The sequence below is a fragment of the Bubalus bubalis genome, chromosome 1 (genome assembly GCF_019923935.1).
Source record: "Bubalus bubalis isolate 160015118507 breed Murrah chromosome 1, NDDB_SH_1, whole genome shotgun sequence".
NCBI lineage: Eukaryota > Metazoa > Chordata > Mammalia > Artiodactyla > Bovidae > Bubalus > Bubalus bubalis.
The window spans coordinates 181,976,484-181,991,835 of NC_059157.1; the positions used below are offsets into that span (position 1 = coordinate 181,976,484).

Consider the following 15,352-nt stretch of genomic DNA (forward strand, 5'->3'; position numbering starts at 1 on the left):
CTATTGGTATCATCATTTGACCAGTTTGAATGAAGAAACTTTACTTCCCTTTAAGTCCATTTAACCTCCACCATTTATAATATAATTATTTTAAATATTTCCTCTATGTACATGTAGAATGACATCACATAGTATTAAAATGTTTACTTTAAACATCAAACATAGTGTAGAAAATTCAAGAGGAAAAGAAAAACCAATTTCTGTAGCCATATTTTTCTTTTCATGGTTTATTCCTTCCTGATTTTCCTAGGTTCCCCCTTAACCCCTCTGTTTAGAAGACTTTTTTTAGCTGTTCTTTTAGGGTCTATAGGCAAGTGTTCTCTGTTTTCCTTTATATAAGACTGTCTTGATTTCTCCTCCTTAAGGAGGGTCACAAAAAGTCACAACTGAGCGACTAAAGAACAAGGATATCTTCACTGAGTATAAGGTTCTATGTTGACAATTCTTTTCTTCCAGCACTTTAAAAAATATCCTGCCATTTCCTCCTGGCATATGCATATATATTTTCCCTGTAGATAAGATGTCATTCTTCACTGGCTGCTTTTAAGATTTTGTCTTTAGTTTTTAGAAGTTTAATTGTGATGTGTCTTGGCATGGATTTCTTGGATTTATTATGCTTTAGGTTTACTCAGCCTCTTAAATCTATAGATTATGTCTCTTGCCAAATTTGGGAAGTTTTCAGCCATTATTTCTTAGAGTATTTTTTCAGTCTTGCCCTCTTTCTCTTCTTCCTGGACTCCAGTGTCATAAATGTTAGATATTTTGTTATAATTCACATGTCCCTAATGCTAGTCTTTAAAAAATTTTCTTATTCTATTTTCTCTTAGTGGTCCGGATTGGTCAATTTCTATTGACCTGTCTTATAGTTCATTGATTTGTTCCTTTGTCTCCTCCATTTTGCTAACCATCCACTGCCCATCCACTGAGGTTTTTATTTAAATTGTTACATTTTTCAGTTATAAAATATCCATTTGGTTCTTTATTTCTTCTGTTTCATTACTATTATTTAAGTTTCTTTGCTGAGACTTTCTGTTTTCTCATTTGTTTCTACTGTGTTTACACTTACTAATTGAAGCATTTTTATTATAGTTGCTTTAAAGTCTGTGGTCAGAAATTATAACATCTCTGTCACCTCAGTGTTCACATAATCATTCATTTTCAGACTTCCTGGGTTTTGACGTGACAAAAGATTTTTTATTAAAACCTAAACATTTTCATATTATATTATGAGTCCTTATTTAAACCTTCTATTTTAGCTGGGTTTATCTGGCAGTACTCAGTTAGAGGAAGGGGATGCACTACCTCTGCCGGTAGGTAGAAGTCCAGGTTTCCGCTCAGCCTACATTGATACCTGAGGATAGAGATGTTTTCTTATCACTGAGTGGTCCCCATTGACATCATAGAAGGGAGAGAACTTGTTCCTGGTGTCACTCCTTACTTGTCTGATACCACCCTGGACAGGGTGTTGAGGTACCTCATTACGGCACTCAGAACGGTGGAAGCCTGTGTTGGCATGAGTTGGAGTGGGGTCAGTGATTTTTTTCTGCAGTATTTGGCATAGGTAGAGTAGTTATTCTCTAAGTTTTCTGTCTTTTTAGCTGCCCTTTCCCAGTCCTTCAGCTATAGACAGTAGACTTTTGTTGAAGCTCTTTTTCATTTGATTTTTGTCTGTGCTCATTGGCATTTTCAAGTTGCTGGCTTCTTCAGCTCCAAGTCTGGGATATATGAGACAAAGAGAAAATCCAAGGAACTTAATTTCATGTTCTTTTTCTGGTCCAAAAGTCCCTTGCAGTCTGCCTTCTTCTCTCTACCTTTCAGAGTCTTATGCTTGTTTTATAGACAGTGCCCATGTTTGGTTTGTACTTTGTCGAAGGAATAGGGGAAAGTACATCTATTCCATCTTCCTGGAAACAGAAGTCTTTGGAAGCACAAGTTTCTTAATTTGTGCAGGTATTCTCTAAACTACTGTCTGAAGTTCTCTGGGAAAGGCTAAACTAGAGAATGGGGACTGGTACTGAAGCTTAAGTAGAGTCTCCTTCACTCTAGGTCTGGAGCTTGGGAAACACACCCTCAGGCATGTATGACGATCATATAGATTTAACAACTTAGATGAAATGGATCAACTCCTCAAAAACCTACAAACTACCAAAACTCACTGAATATGAAATTGTTGTTGTTGTTCAGTCACTCAGTCATGTTGGACTCTTTGCGAGCCCATGGACTGCAGCACACCAAGCTTCCCTGTCCTTCACCATCTCCCAGAGCTTGCTCAAACTCATGACTGTTGAGTCGGTGATGCCATCCAACATATCATCCTTTGTCGTCCCCTTCTCCTCCTGCCTTCAATCTTTCCCAGCATCAGGGTCTTTTCTAATGAGTTGGCTCTTTGCATCAGGTAGCCAAAGTATTGGAGTTTCAGCTTGAGCATCAGTCCTTCTGAATATTCAGGATGGATTTCCTTGAGGATCTCTCTAGAGTCTTCTCCAAAACCATGCTTCAAAAGCACCATTTCTTTAGTGCTGAGCATTCGTTATGGTCCAGCTCTCACATCCATACATGACTACTAGAAAAACCATAGCTTTGATTATATGGACCTTTGTCGACAAAGTAATGTCTCTACTTTTTAATACACTGTCTAGGCTTGTTGTAACTTTTCTTCCAAGGAGCAAATGTCTTTTAATTTCATGACTGTAGTCACCATCTGCAGTGATTTTGGAGCCCCGTAAAATAAAGTTTCTCACTGTTTCCATTGTTTCCCCAACTATTTGCCATGAAGTGATGGGACTGGATGCCACAATATTAGTTTTTGAATGTTGAATTTTAAACTAATTTTTTCACTCTCCTCTTTGACCTTCATTAAAAGATTCTTTAGTTCCTCTTCACTTTCTACCTTACGGGTGGTGCCATCTGCATATCTGAGGTTATTGATATTTCTCCTTGCAGTCTTGATTCCAGCTTGTGCTTCATCCAGGCAGCATTTCATATGATGTACTCTGCATATAAGTTAAATAAGCAGGGTGACAATATACAGCCTTGACATACTCCTTTCCTAATTTTGAACCAATCTGTTATTCCATGTCTGATTCTGACTGTTGCTTCTTGACCTGCGTACAGGTTTCTCAGGAGGTAAGTAAAGTGGTCTGGTACTCCCAACTGTTTAAGAATTTTCCACAGTTTGTTGTGATCCACACAGCCAAAGGCTTTAACATAGTCAATGAAGCAGAAGTAGATGTTTTTTGGAATTCTCTTGCTTTTTCTATGATCCAGCATATTTTGGCAATTTGATCTCTGGTTCCTCTGCCTTTTCTAAATCTAGCTTGAACATCTAGAAGTTCTTGGTTCATGTACTATTGAAGAATAGCTTGGAGAATTTTGAGTATCACTTTCTAGCATGTGAGATGAGTGCAATTGTGCAGCAGTTTGGACATTCTTTGGCATTGTCTTTCTTTGGGATTGGAATGAAAACTGACCTTTTTCAGTCCTGTGACCACTGCTTAGTTTTCCAATTTGCTGGCATATTGAGTGCAGCACTTTCACAGCATCATCTTTTGGGATTTGAAATAGCTCAAATGGAATTCCATCACCTCCATTAGCTTTGTTCATAGTGATTCTTCCTAAGGCCCACCCAACTTTGCACTCCAAGATGTCTAGCTCTAGGTGATAGATCACACCATCATGGTTATCTGGGTCATGAAGATCGTTTTTGTATAGTTCTGTGTATTCTTGCCACCTCTTCTTAATATCTTCTGCTTCTGTTAGGTCCATACTGTTTCTGTCCTTTATTGTGCCCATCTTGGCATGAAATGTTCCCTTGGTATCTCTAATTTTCACGAAGAGATCGCTAATCTTTCCTATTCTATTGTTTTCCTCTATTTCTTTGCATTGTTCACTTAGGAAGGCTTTCTTATCTTTTGGAACTCTGCATTCAGATAGATATATCTTTCCTTTTTTCCTTTGCCTTTCATATCTCTTCTTTTCTCAGCTATTTGTAAGGCCTCCTCAGACAACCATTTTGCCTTTTTGCATTTCTTTTTCTTGGGGGTGGTTTTGAACACTGCCTCCTATACAGTGTTACAGACTTCTGTCCATAGTTTTTCAGGCACTCTGTCCATCAGATCTAATCCCTTGAATCTATTTGTCACTTCCACTGTATAATCATAAGGGATTTGATTTAGGTCATAGCTGAATGGCCTAGTGGTTTTCCCTACTTTCTTTAAGTCTGAATTGTACAATAAAGAGTTCATGATCTGAGCTACAGCCAGCTCTTGGTCTTGTTTTTACTGACTGTATAGAGCTTCTCCTTCAACTGTAAAGAATATAATCAATATGACTTCAGTATTGACCATCTGGTGATGCCCATGTGTAGAGTAGTCTCTTGTGTTGTTGGAAGAATATGAAATAGATAACCCTAAATGCTTCTATTAAAGAAGTTGAAGTCACAATTTAATATATCTTGAAAAAAGCAATCTTCAGGCCCAAATGGTATCAGTGGTGAATTCTGATGAACTACTAAAGAAGAAATAACACCAATTCTACACAATCTCTTCCAGGAAAATGAAGAAGAAGAAGCACATTCCAGCTCATTTATGAGACCAAAATTACCAAACAACAAGCTACAGACCACTATAGATGCAAAAATCTAGAGCAATCCAGCAGTATGTAAAAAGAACAACCAAGTGATGTTTATCCCAGGAATACAAGGCTGATTCATATTCATATGTCAATCATTAAGAAAATTATTCATTGTAATCTACCATATTAACTGCCTAAAAAGAAAAACCACATGATCATATCAATTGATGCAAAACGGCAACTGACTAAATATCAGCATCTATTCATGATATACTAGAGATAAAAAGGAATTTATTTAACCTGATTCAGGCCATCTAAAAATTCTGTAGCTAACATCATACTTAATAATGAAAGATTGAGTGTTTTAATTCCCAAAATTGAGAACAAAAGATGTTTACTCTCACGATTGCTCTTTATCGTCATAGAGGAGGTCTTAGCCATTGCAGTGAGACAAGAAAAAGAAAGTTCCTAGTTGGGGGAAAAAAATAAATAAAACTGTGCCTCTTTGCAGACAACATGATTGTGTATAATATCCTTAGGAATCCACCAAGCAAAACAAACAATCCCTCCTAGATCTAAAAATAAGTGAGTTTAGCAAAGTCTCAGAATTATATCAACATATAAAATTAATTTTATTTCTATATACTGCATGCTAAGTCACTTCAGTCATGTCCAACTCTTTATGACCCTATGGACTGTAACGGTCCATAGTTAAGAATACTGGAGTAGATTGCCATCGCCCTCCTCCAGGAGATCTTCCCCACCCAGGGATTGAACCCACATCTCCTGTAGCTCCTGCATTGGCAGGTGGGTTCTTTACCACTAGCTAGCAGTGAACATTTGGAAGCTGAACTTTTTAAAATACCATTTCACAATAGACTAAGAAAGGAAATAGGTACACATATAACAAAATATGTATGCTATCTATATGCTAAAAATTATAAAAGTAATGAAAGAAGCCTAAACGAATACAGAGAAATACAGAATGTATAGATGGCAAACAAACACATCAGCAACTGCTGCTGCTGCTGCTAAGTCGCCTCAGTCGTGTCCGACTCTGTGTGACCCTATAGTAGGCAGCCCACCAGGCTCCCCCATCCCTGGGATTCTCCAGGCAAGAACTCTGGAGTGGGTTGCCATTTCCTTCTCCAATGCATGATAGTGAAAAGTGAAAGTGAAGTCACTCAGTCGTGTCCGACTCTTAGCAACCCCATAGACTGCAGCCTACCAGGCTCCTCCGCCCATGGGATTTTCCAGGCAAGAGTACTGAAGTGGGTTGCCATTGCCTTCTCTGACATCAGCAACTAGGGAAATACAAATTAAAACCACCATGAGATATCTCTGCACATTGTGAAAATGGCTAAAACTTAAAAGCACTCACTATACCTAGTGCTGATAACTGGAACTCTCATACACTGCTGGTGGGAAGGTAAAATGGCATAGTCACTCTGGAAAATGTTGACAGCTTATAAGTATTTACCACATGACCTAACAACTCCACCCCTGGTATTTGCTTTTAAAAATGAAAAGGTATATTCACACAAAAACGCATATACAGATATTTACAGAAGCTCTTTAATAATCACCAAAAATTGAAAACAGCCCAAATGTCCTTCAGCAGGTGAATGGATAAACAAATTGTGGTACATCCCTACAGTGGAATACTACTCAATGATAAAAAGGAATGGACAGTTGATAAACAGAACAATTTGGATGACATTCAAATGAATTATGCTGAGTGAAGGAAGCTGGCCTCTAAATAACACATGCTAAAGAATCCCATTTATATAACCTTTGGAAAAAGGCAGTAGTATAATAACTGACAAACCTAGACAGCATATTAAAAAGCAGAGATATCACTTTTCCGACAAAGGTCTATATAATCAAAGCTATGGTTTTTCCTGGAGTCATGTATGTATATGAGAGTTGGACCATAAAGAAGGCTGAGAGCTGAAGAATTGATGCTTTTGAACTGTGGTGTAGGAGAAGACTCTTGAGTCCCTTGGACAGCAAGATCAAACCAGTCAATCCTAAAGGAAGTCAACCCTGAAAATTCATTGGAAGGACTGATGCTGAAGCTGAAGTTCCAATACTTTGGCCACCTGATGTAAAGAGCTGACTCATTAGAAAAGACCCTGATACTGGGAAAGACTGAGAGCAGGAAGAGAAGGGGTGACAGAGGATGAGATGGTTGGATGGCATCATTAGTACAATGGACGTGAGTACTCAATGGACATTAGCTCAGTGGACATGAATGCTCAAAGGACTGCATGCTGCATTCCATGGAATCGCAAAGAGTTGGACACAACTCTTCTCTGGTAGCTCAGATGGTAAAGTGTCTGCCTGCAATGTGGAAGATCTGGGTTCAATCCCTGGGTTGGGAAGATCCCCTGGAGAAGGAAATGACAACCCACTCCAGTACTCTTGCCTGGAAAATTCCATGGATGGAGGAGCCTGGTAGGCTACAGTCCATGGGGTCGCAAAGAGTCGGACACGACTGAGCAACTTCACTTCACTTCAACAACAACATAATAACTGAGAACCATTCAGTGGTTTCTACAGGTTAGAGGTAGGGCTATTAAGGGGCAGCATGAGGGAGTTATGGGGGGAAGATGAAACTGTTTTGTATCTTGATTGTGGTTATACCAGTCTATGAATGTGTTAGAAAAAGTCATGTTTACTAAATAAATAATAGTAACAATACAACGAAGGACTGCTGGACCATTCTCACACTGCAATTGTCTTGGGAATTATGTAGACTGTCTATAAGCAGACCCACCACCTACACTTTACAAGTTTCAATGGGACTATGCAGTTAGCATTTAAAATAGCCGGTATGGAGAGTCTTGGCAACAAGACAGTTGCTCAGTTTGGCTGTCTTGACTTTAGACACCAGAATATCCAAAATAAATTATTTTTATGAGCACATAAATTTTTTTTTTCTAAAATCTTCCAATGTTACCTGCAGGCACACCAAATACTGTATATATGGCTGGGTGGTTATATCAAACTAAGTCTTCCATTTTAAAATATTAATATATAGAATAGGTTGTTTTCATGTGTTATATGTGGACCTCAGACACCAGCTTATTTCCTCCTTCTTCTGCTGCCCTTTATTCCCCTCCAGGAGGTGGTAGCTCACTGGATAGCTGAAAGCCGCATTGCCATTGAGGAGATCCGCTTGTTGACCCTGAAAACTGCCCACAGCATTGATACTCTGGGCAGTGCTGCTGCTAAGAAAGAGGTGAGGACCTTTGGACCACCATCTGCCAAGTAATACGTTTCTCCCACACTTTGGGCATTCCGGGTTTCATGGTGACTGGAGGGCACTCAGAATATTGGAAGCTTCCATTTGATTTTGGTTTAAAGATTATAAATGTATGTCATTTGCCAGTTTTCCTTTCACTGGGCTGCTTTAGGGAATGATTTTCAGGATGAAGAATATCTTCAGCTTTCTCAAGATGCAGCAACAGAAGGTAGGAAAATACTAGACTTTATATAGACTTGGAATTGTACCCGGTATGTCACCTTCTGCCAACCTCTTGACCTTGAGCAAAGTATCTAACTAATCTGCCTATGACCTAGAGTTCCAATGAAGAATAACCAAGTTGATGTAGAATGTGGGGCACTATGCTGCCACATAGAAATGTTTCATAGAAAGTCCTTGTCTTCTGCCTTATGTTTCTGGCTTATTTGGAATAAGAACATAATTATTTAACTATAAAATCAATGACACTTCCATGTTCTAGCTATTGTAAATAGTGCTGCAATTAACAATGGGATACATATATCTCTTTCAGTTTTGGTTTCCTCAGGGTATATGCCAAGGAGTGGGATTGCTGGGTCATATGGTGGTTTTATTCCTAGTCTTTTAAGGAATCTCCATACCATCTTCCATAGTGGCTGTATCAATTTACATTCTCACCAACAGTGCAAGTGTTCCCTTTTCTCCACACTCTCTCCAGCATTTATTGTTTGTAGACTTTTTGATGATGACCATTCTGACCAGGGTGAAGTGATATCTCATTGTAGTTTTAATTTGCATTTTTCTAATAATGAGCGATGTTGAGCATCTTTTCATGTGTTTGTTAGCCATCTGTATGTCTTCTTTGGAGAAATGTCTGTTTAGGTCTTTCCCCATTTTTGGATTGGGTTGTTTGTTTTTCTGGTGTTGCATTGTATGATCTACTTGTATATTTTGGAAATTAATCCTTTTTCCATTGTTTCATTTGCTATTGTTTTGTCCCATTCTGAGGGTTGTCTTTTCACCTTGCTTATAGTTTGCCTTGCTTTGCAAAAGCTTTTAAGTTTAATTAGGGCCCACTTGTTTACTTTTGTTTTTATTTCCGTTACTCTAGGAGGTGGGTCACAGAGGATCTTGCTTTGATTTATGTCATCGAGTGTTGTGGCTATGTTTTCCTCTAAGAGTTTTATAGTTTCTGGTCTTACATTTAGGTCTTTAATCCATTTTGAATTTATCTTTGTGCATGGCACTATTTACAATAAAAACAGCACTATTTACAATATCCAGAACATGGAAGCAACCTAGATGTCTATCGACAGATGAATGGATAAAGGAGTTGTGGTACATACACACAATGGAGTATTACTCAGCCATAGAAAGCAACACATTTGAGTCAGTTCTGATGAGATAGATGAACCTAGAACCTATTAAACAGAGTGAAGTGTATCAGAATGATAAAGATAAATACCATATTCTAATATATATATACAGAATCTAGAAAAATGGCACTGAAGAATTTATTTACAGGGCAACAATAGAGAAACAGACATAGAGAAGAGATTTATGGACATGGGAACAGGGGAGGAGAGGGTGAGATGTATGGAGAGAGTAACATGGAAACTTACAGTATCATATGTAAAATAGATATCCAATGGGAATTTGCTGTATGGCTCAGGAAACTCACACAGGGGCTCTGTATCAACCTAGAGAGGTGGAATGGGGAGGGAGAAGGGAGGGAAGTTCAAAAGGGAGGGGATATATGTATACCTAAGGCTGATTCATGTTGAGGTTTGCATAAAACAGCAAAATTCTGTAAAGCAATTATCCTTCAATAAAAATAAATAAATTAAAAAAATAAATCAATGACACTGCTAAGGGAAAATGATTAGTGAGGCCTCTTTACCTCTTTATGATCCCTAACATGATGAGTATCATTTATCAGCTGCCTGAAATCCTTCTGCAAACAAGGCAAGGCAAGTTATAAATAAATTAATAGAATGTAATTTGGATGAGATATTTCTTTCCAGAAGGTCTATGTTGACTGAAATATGGCCTAATGGCTGCATTAGCAGATATTTTTGGCTTTCATCAAAAATCCTGTTTCAGTGGTGAGTGTTTGTGGAAAAGTTCTCTTGTTTCTTTTCACAAAGAACATACAGATTAGATAAACTTCTGTCACACATATTGTCTAAGAAAATAACATTCTTCTTACATCTTGTTTATGTAGATTGCAATGATTAAAGTGGCTGCCCCCCGTGCTGTCTGCAGAATTATTGACTGGGCCATCCAAGTGTGTGGAGGTGCGGGTATTTCCCAGGATTACCCTCTGGCTCACATGTGAGTGCTGTGTGCTAAGTAGTTTCAGTCATGTCTGACTCTTTGCAACCCTATGGATGGTAGCCCGCCAGGCTCCTCTGTCCATGAGATTCTCCAGGCAAGAATACCAGGGTGGGTTGCCATGCCCTCCTCCAGGGGATCTTCCCAACCCAGGGATCCAACCCACTCGTCTTATGTCTGCTGTATTGGCAGGCAGTTTCTTTACCATTAGCCCCACCTGGGACCCTCTGACTAACATGTCATCTAATCACCATCTACATTTAATGGTGTTAGGGTTAAATATCTGCAGATGCTTTGATACTGTTTACAAAGAAAATAAAAATAACTAACTTACTTTAAAGCATAATTGAAAGCTAACTGAGGTAATATAGGTACTTTACAATAGATCTCTGTATCCATAAATAGTTTTATAATTACAATTGTCATTTCCCTCAATTGTGTTCACTTTTACCCAGAGAGGATGCACTGAGGGTTCCTGGACTGTAAATAACTCATGAGGGTTCACCCTGGAACAGGAAGGAGGACAGGAGCAGAGCTGGTCAAAACGGGGCCCAGAGCCAGGCTTAGGTAGGCACTTAGGACGCTTTACCTCCCACACCCATAGCTGTGGCCAGACTGCAGCCATTCCTGCCAGCCAACACATCATGTCCACATGGCGAGTGCTGAGATCAAGAAGATACACTCAGTACCGGACGTGATATCACCTCTGTCACACTGGAGATAAGAATCTGGTGCCCCGTCAGTTTTCCCCCATCAATTTTTAATAAGAAAGAACTGAATATATAGTACTATATATTCATATTATATAAAAGTTATATATTCTTCATGGCCTGTGTTACCCAAGATGTCTCCTAGCAACTTCTAGTACCTACAGCCATCCAAGAATGAGATTAAGCCCTCTGCACCATGCCATTTAAGACTCCACTCCCAAAGTGAGGACTTTAAAATGACATTTCAGAAGCCCTTGGGCTTACTTTTCTTGATTTTCCCTGTGCAATTTTTCTTATCACTGCCTTGGTGAGATTTCAAACATTAAATAATCTTGGCTTAGAATCGGAGTGACTGTTGAGGCATCAGGTTTCTCTACGATAAGTCCTGCCACTCTGTTCTTTATGTTTTTGCAGGTATGCCCTAACGCGGACTTTGCGAATAGCAGATGGGCCTGACGAAGTCCACCTCTCAGCAGTTGCAAAAATGGAGCTGAGGGACCAAGCCCAAAGCCTGAGGGCCAAGATATAGGAGGTGACACCACCTCACCTTGATACATAATATTTTTCCACTTTTGTAACAGCTTGAGCACAGGATTAATTACTCACTTAGGTAAAAATTTGAGCATCTGTTTTAATCAATGACTTTTATCATTTCAAGGATCACACTTGAAATTTTATAATCTCAAGAGTTTAAGTAAAAAAGGAAATTTTATAGCTGTTGTCATTCAGTCTAACACCTAAATGTATATAGCATTTAGTTTTTAAACACACTACTTGTAAAGAAATCATGAAGTAGATTGGAGAACTAAATCATAAGCATAAAAATATTTTTACTTTTTTACTTTCAGGAATTGTTCCATTTAAATAAATATTAAATAAATATTTAATCACTACTTTGTAAAAATATAGTGGGATCTCCTTTTGGTCATTGGTTTTAGGGGTTGGTTTAACACTGTGTGGTATTGTTTGCATTGAACGAGGCATGACTGATTGGGTCATTTTAGAGTTTATATTGTTATAAGGCTCTTTATAATTCAGCAGGAGCATTTATCCATAAAATCTGATTATGGTTTAAAGTTTACTAGAAGCCATGCATCTTATAAGAAAATAAAATTAAGAAAAATTTTAATTATGTATAAAATGTTGATGTGAACAATGGATGTTTTAACCTACAAGAAAGTTATATAGTTTTGAGAGGAGATTAAAAACAATCTGCTCTGAACAACGTTTTGTTAAAAGCAATACCCTAAGCCAACATCCTTGTGGCGTGTTAAATCCGTGCTGCCAGAACTACAGCCCTGGACCACTTGTAAATCTTGAGCACCTGAATTATGTGGTCAGCATAACTTAGGAACTGAATTTCTGATTTTTAAAAATTTTAATTAATTTAGATTCTCAACTCAGTTACTGGAAAACTTTTAAGTATGCTTAGAATAACTTGGATATGTGAATTGTCTTTGGCAAATGTAAATTTTTTTAAGTCTAAATGCAAGTATTTTGAATGAAAATTTAGCACCCAAATTAAGAAAGTACAAAATAAACGCCAGATTTTGAAGATTTAGTACAAAAAAATAAATGTTTCATTAATACATTTTAAATATTGATTACTTGTTGAAATGTTAATATTTTTGATATATTGAATTAAATAAAATATATTTAAATTAATTTTACCTGTTTCTTGTTACATTTTTAGTTTCTATGGATGCCATTAGAATAGTTACTGACAAATTTTTAAAATTTTCAAATGAAAGTATTTTGATTTCAAAAAGCTTTAAAACTGTACATGAATTTATTGATGTGCATGCTGCTGCTACTGCTAAGTCGCTTCAGTCGTGTCCAACTCTGTGCGACCCCATAGACGGAAGCCCACCAGGCTCCCCCGACCCTGGGATTCTCCAGGCAAGAACACTGGAGTGGGTTGCCATTTCCTTCTCCAATGCATGAAAGTGAAAAGTGAAAGGGAAGTCGCTCAGTCGTGTCCGACTCTTAGCGACCCCATGGACTGCAGCCTACCAGGCTCCTCCATCCATGGGATTTCCAGGCAAGAGTACTGGAGTGCGGTGCCACTGCCTTCTCCGATTGATGTACATAAATTATTGTAATCATTATTTAAATGTTTTCCTGGAGTTGGGGTGGGTACCCAGCATTTGACAAAGACCTGGGTTCTCAGTCTTGTGTATCATGTGGGCTTTGTAAACATTTGCCTTTGAGCCTTAACCTTGTGGTATCTTGTATTTCCTTCTGTATGTTGGGATTAACTTTTAAACTTAGAGGACCCTTTTCTACTGAGGGCTTGTGTGATAATCACTGAAGCTGTATAAAAATACTCTGATACTTGTGAACAACAATAAAGCCTTCTATAAGGCATCCTTTTTTAGGTGGATAAAATCTTATAACCCAAGCTATTCAGTCTTATTACTAGTTTTAAAAATTGCAACTTAGAAGAAATCAAGATTGTTTCTGACCAATTAGAATTAAAAGTTGTATCTGGTAATTGTAATTTTGTGATACTTTTTTCCTCCTTGAGAAAAACTGGCTGAATTGGTGGTTGACTTATTTCAATTGATCTGTTTCTATCTGTCTGTCATATACGCAGCTGTCCTCTCCCCATGTGATCCATATCACCTCTCTCACCTACCTTTAATTTATTCAGATAAAATCATATTAAAAACCATAGTAAAGATTGTTGAAAGAAAAAATTCCAGTCAACAAAGACTAAAGTAAGATCAAGGGCCCCTTTTAATCACAGTGCGTGAATGACTGACTATAAACATGGGAGTGGCGGGTCCACTTCCAGGGTCTCCTCAGGCTGTCACTGCAAGTCACTCTGAGCAGTCCACCCTGGACAGTCAGCCACATTTGCCGGTCATTTGATCCCTCACAGGTTTAAAATGAGAAATCGCCCTTCAGGTAACCTCACATAGGAAGAAAGGGAGAGCTCACCAGTTAGTGGGCAACAGCAGGGAAGGAGGGGCAGCGGCTGCCCAACTGGAAGTCACCATAAGGCTTTACACAAAAGCAGCCACAGAAGGCATGGCTTGTCCAGGGAGTAGCCAGGTAAGGATCTCCAGGAGTTGATGGTTTAACCTTTAAGAACACACAAGAGAAAGTTCAGGTAATCATGGAGGAGTTTTCTCATAAGCCTGTTTACAAGGCTTCCTTCCCCCAGGTCCATGTCTCCCCAGCTCTTCCCACAACTCTGGTCTGCTTGCATCTCATAGGCCTGTTTTGTTCAGTTGCTCAGTCTTGTACGACTCTATGCAACCTCATGGACCGCAGCACACTAGGCTTCCCTGTCCTTCACTGTCTCTGGAGTTTGCTTAACTCATGTCCATTGAGTCAGAGACATCAACCAACAATTTCATCCTCTGCCGTCCCCTTCTCCGGCCTTCAATCTTTCCCAGCATCAGGGTCCTTTCCAGTGAGACAGCCTTCCCATCAAGTGGCCAAAGTATTGGAATTTCAGCTTCAGTATCAGTCCTTCCAATGAATATTCAGGGTTGATTTCATTTAGGATGGACTGGTTCGATCTTGCCGTGCAAGGGACTCTCAAGAGTCTTCTCGGGCACCACAGTTCAAAAGCATCAATTCTTCAATGTTCAGACTTCTTTGTGGTCCAACTCACATCCATACCTGAAAAACCATAGATTTGACTATACAGACCTTTGTTGGCAAAGTAACATCTCTGCTTTTTAACACACTGTCTAGGTTTGTGATAGCTTTTCTTCCAAGGAGCAGGCGTCTTTTAATTTCATGGCTGCAGTCACCATCCCCAGTGATTTTGGAGCACAAAAAAATGAAGTCTGTCACAAAGATCCTTTCTTGACCACTTGTTCTGAACCAGCATCACCTGCTCTCCAGCCCCTTTATACCATTCTTCTCACAGCACTGATCACTTGACATATCTACTTACTTATGGTCTGTCTGCTCAGTAGAGTCCACTTTTTTTGTGTATTGGAATCATGCATGGCTAGTATACACTCAAAAAAAGTATGAATGAATGAATTCATGTGCATGATTGCTTTCCTGATCGCTGATTTGCAGTTGTTGAGAGGGCAAAGCATTTATTTTTAAGTCTGTAAACAAAAACAGAACGGAAGCCTGAGCACTAGCCCAAGAACACAGAGGCTGGACAACAGACCCAGACTGAAAGTGAATGTGAAAGTCTTCACTGGGACTGAGAAAGGATATTAGAGCCCCAGCAGTGGAGGGCACACAGCAGTTTGGGCTGATCAACTGATGAAATACTTGTTTTTAATAAGTAACAATTCAGAGAATACACATTGACTTTTTTCTTTACTTTCTTAAAAAATTCAGTTATTTTTTAACAATATTGGTTTGATTTTTGCCATACATCAACATGAATTAGCCATAGGTGTATATATGTCCCTTCTTTCTTGACCTCCCTTCCACCTCCCACCTTTTCCCATCCCTGTAGATTGTTACCTAGAGTCCCAGTTTGAGTTCCCTGAGTAATACAACAAATTTC

At 38.7% G+C, this 15,352-nt stretch overlaps 1 protein-coding gene across 3 annotated transcripts in view; it reads left to right on the forward strand.

Moving 5' to 3' along the window:
• Window positions 1-12,528, forward strand: part of ACAD11 (acyl-CoA dehydrogenase family member 11) — a 116,234-nt gene extending 103,706 nt beyond the window's left edge. For all 3 annotated transcript variants that reach the window (XM_006052127.4, XM_025291712.3, XM_006052126.4), the window contains 3 exons: window positions 7,700-7,816; window positions 10,044-10,153; window positions 11,278-12,528. In XM_006052127.4, the coding sequence (XP_006052189.3) occupies window positions 7,700-7,816; window positions 10,044-10,153; window positions 11,278-11,392 (342 nt within the window). In that variant the 3' untranslated portion in view covers window positions 11,393-12,528. The remainder of the gene's footprint in view (window positions 1-7,699; window positions 7,817-10,043; window positions 10,154-11,277) is intronic.
• Window positions 12,529-15,352: the final 2,824 nt, after the last annotated feature.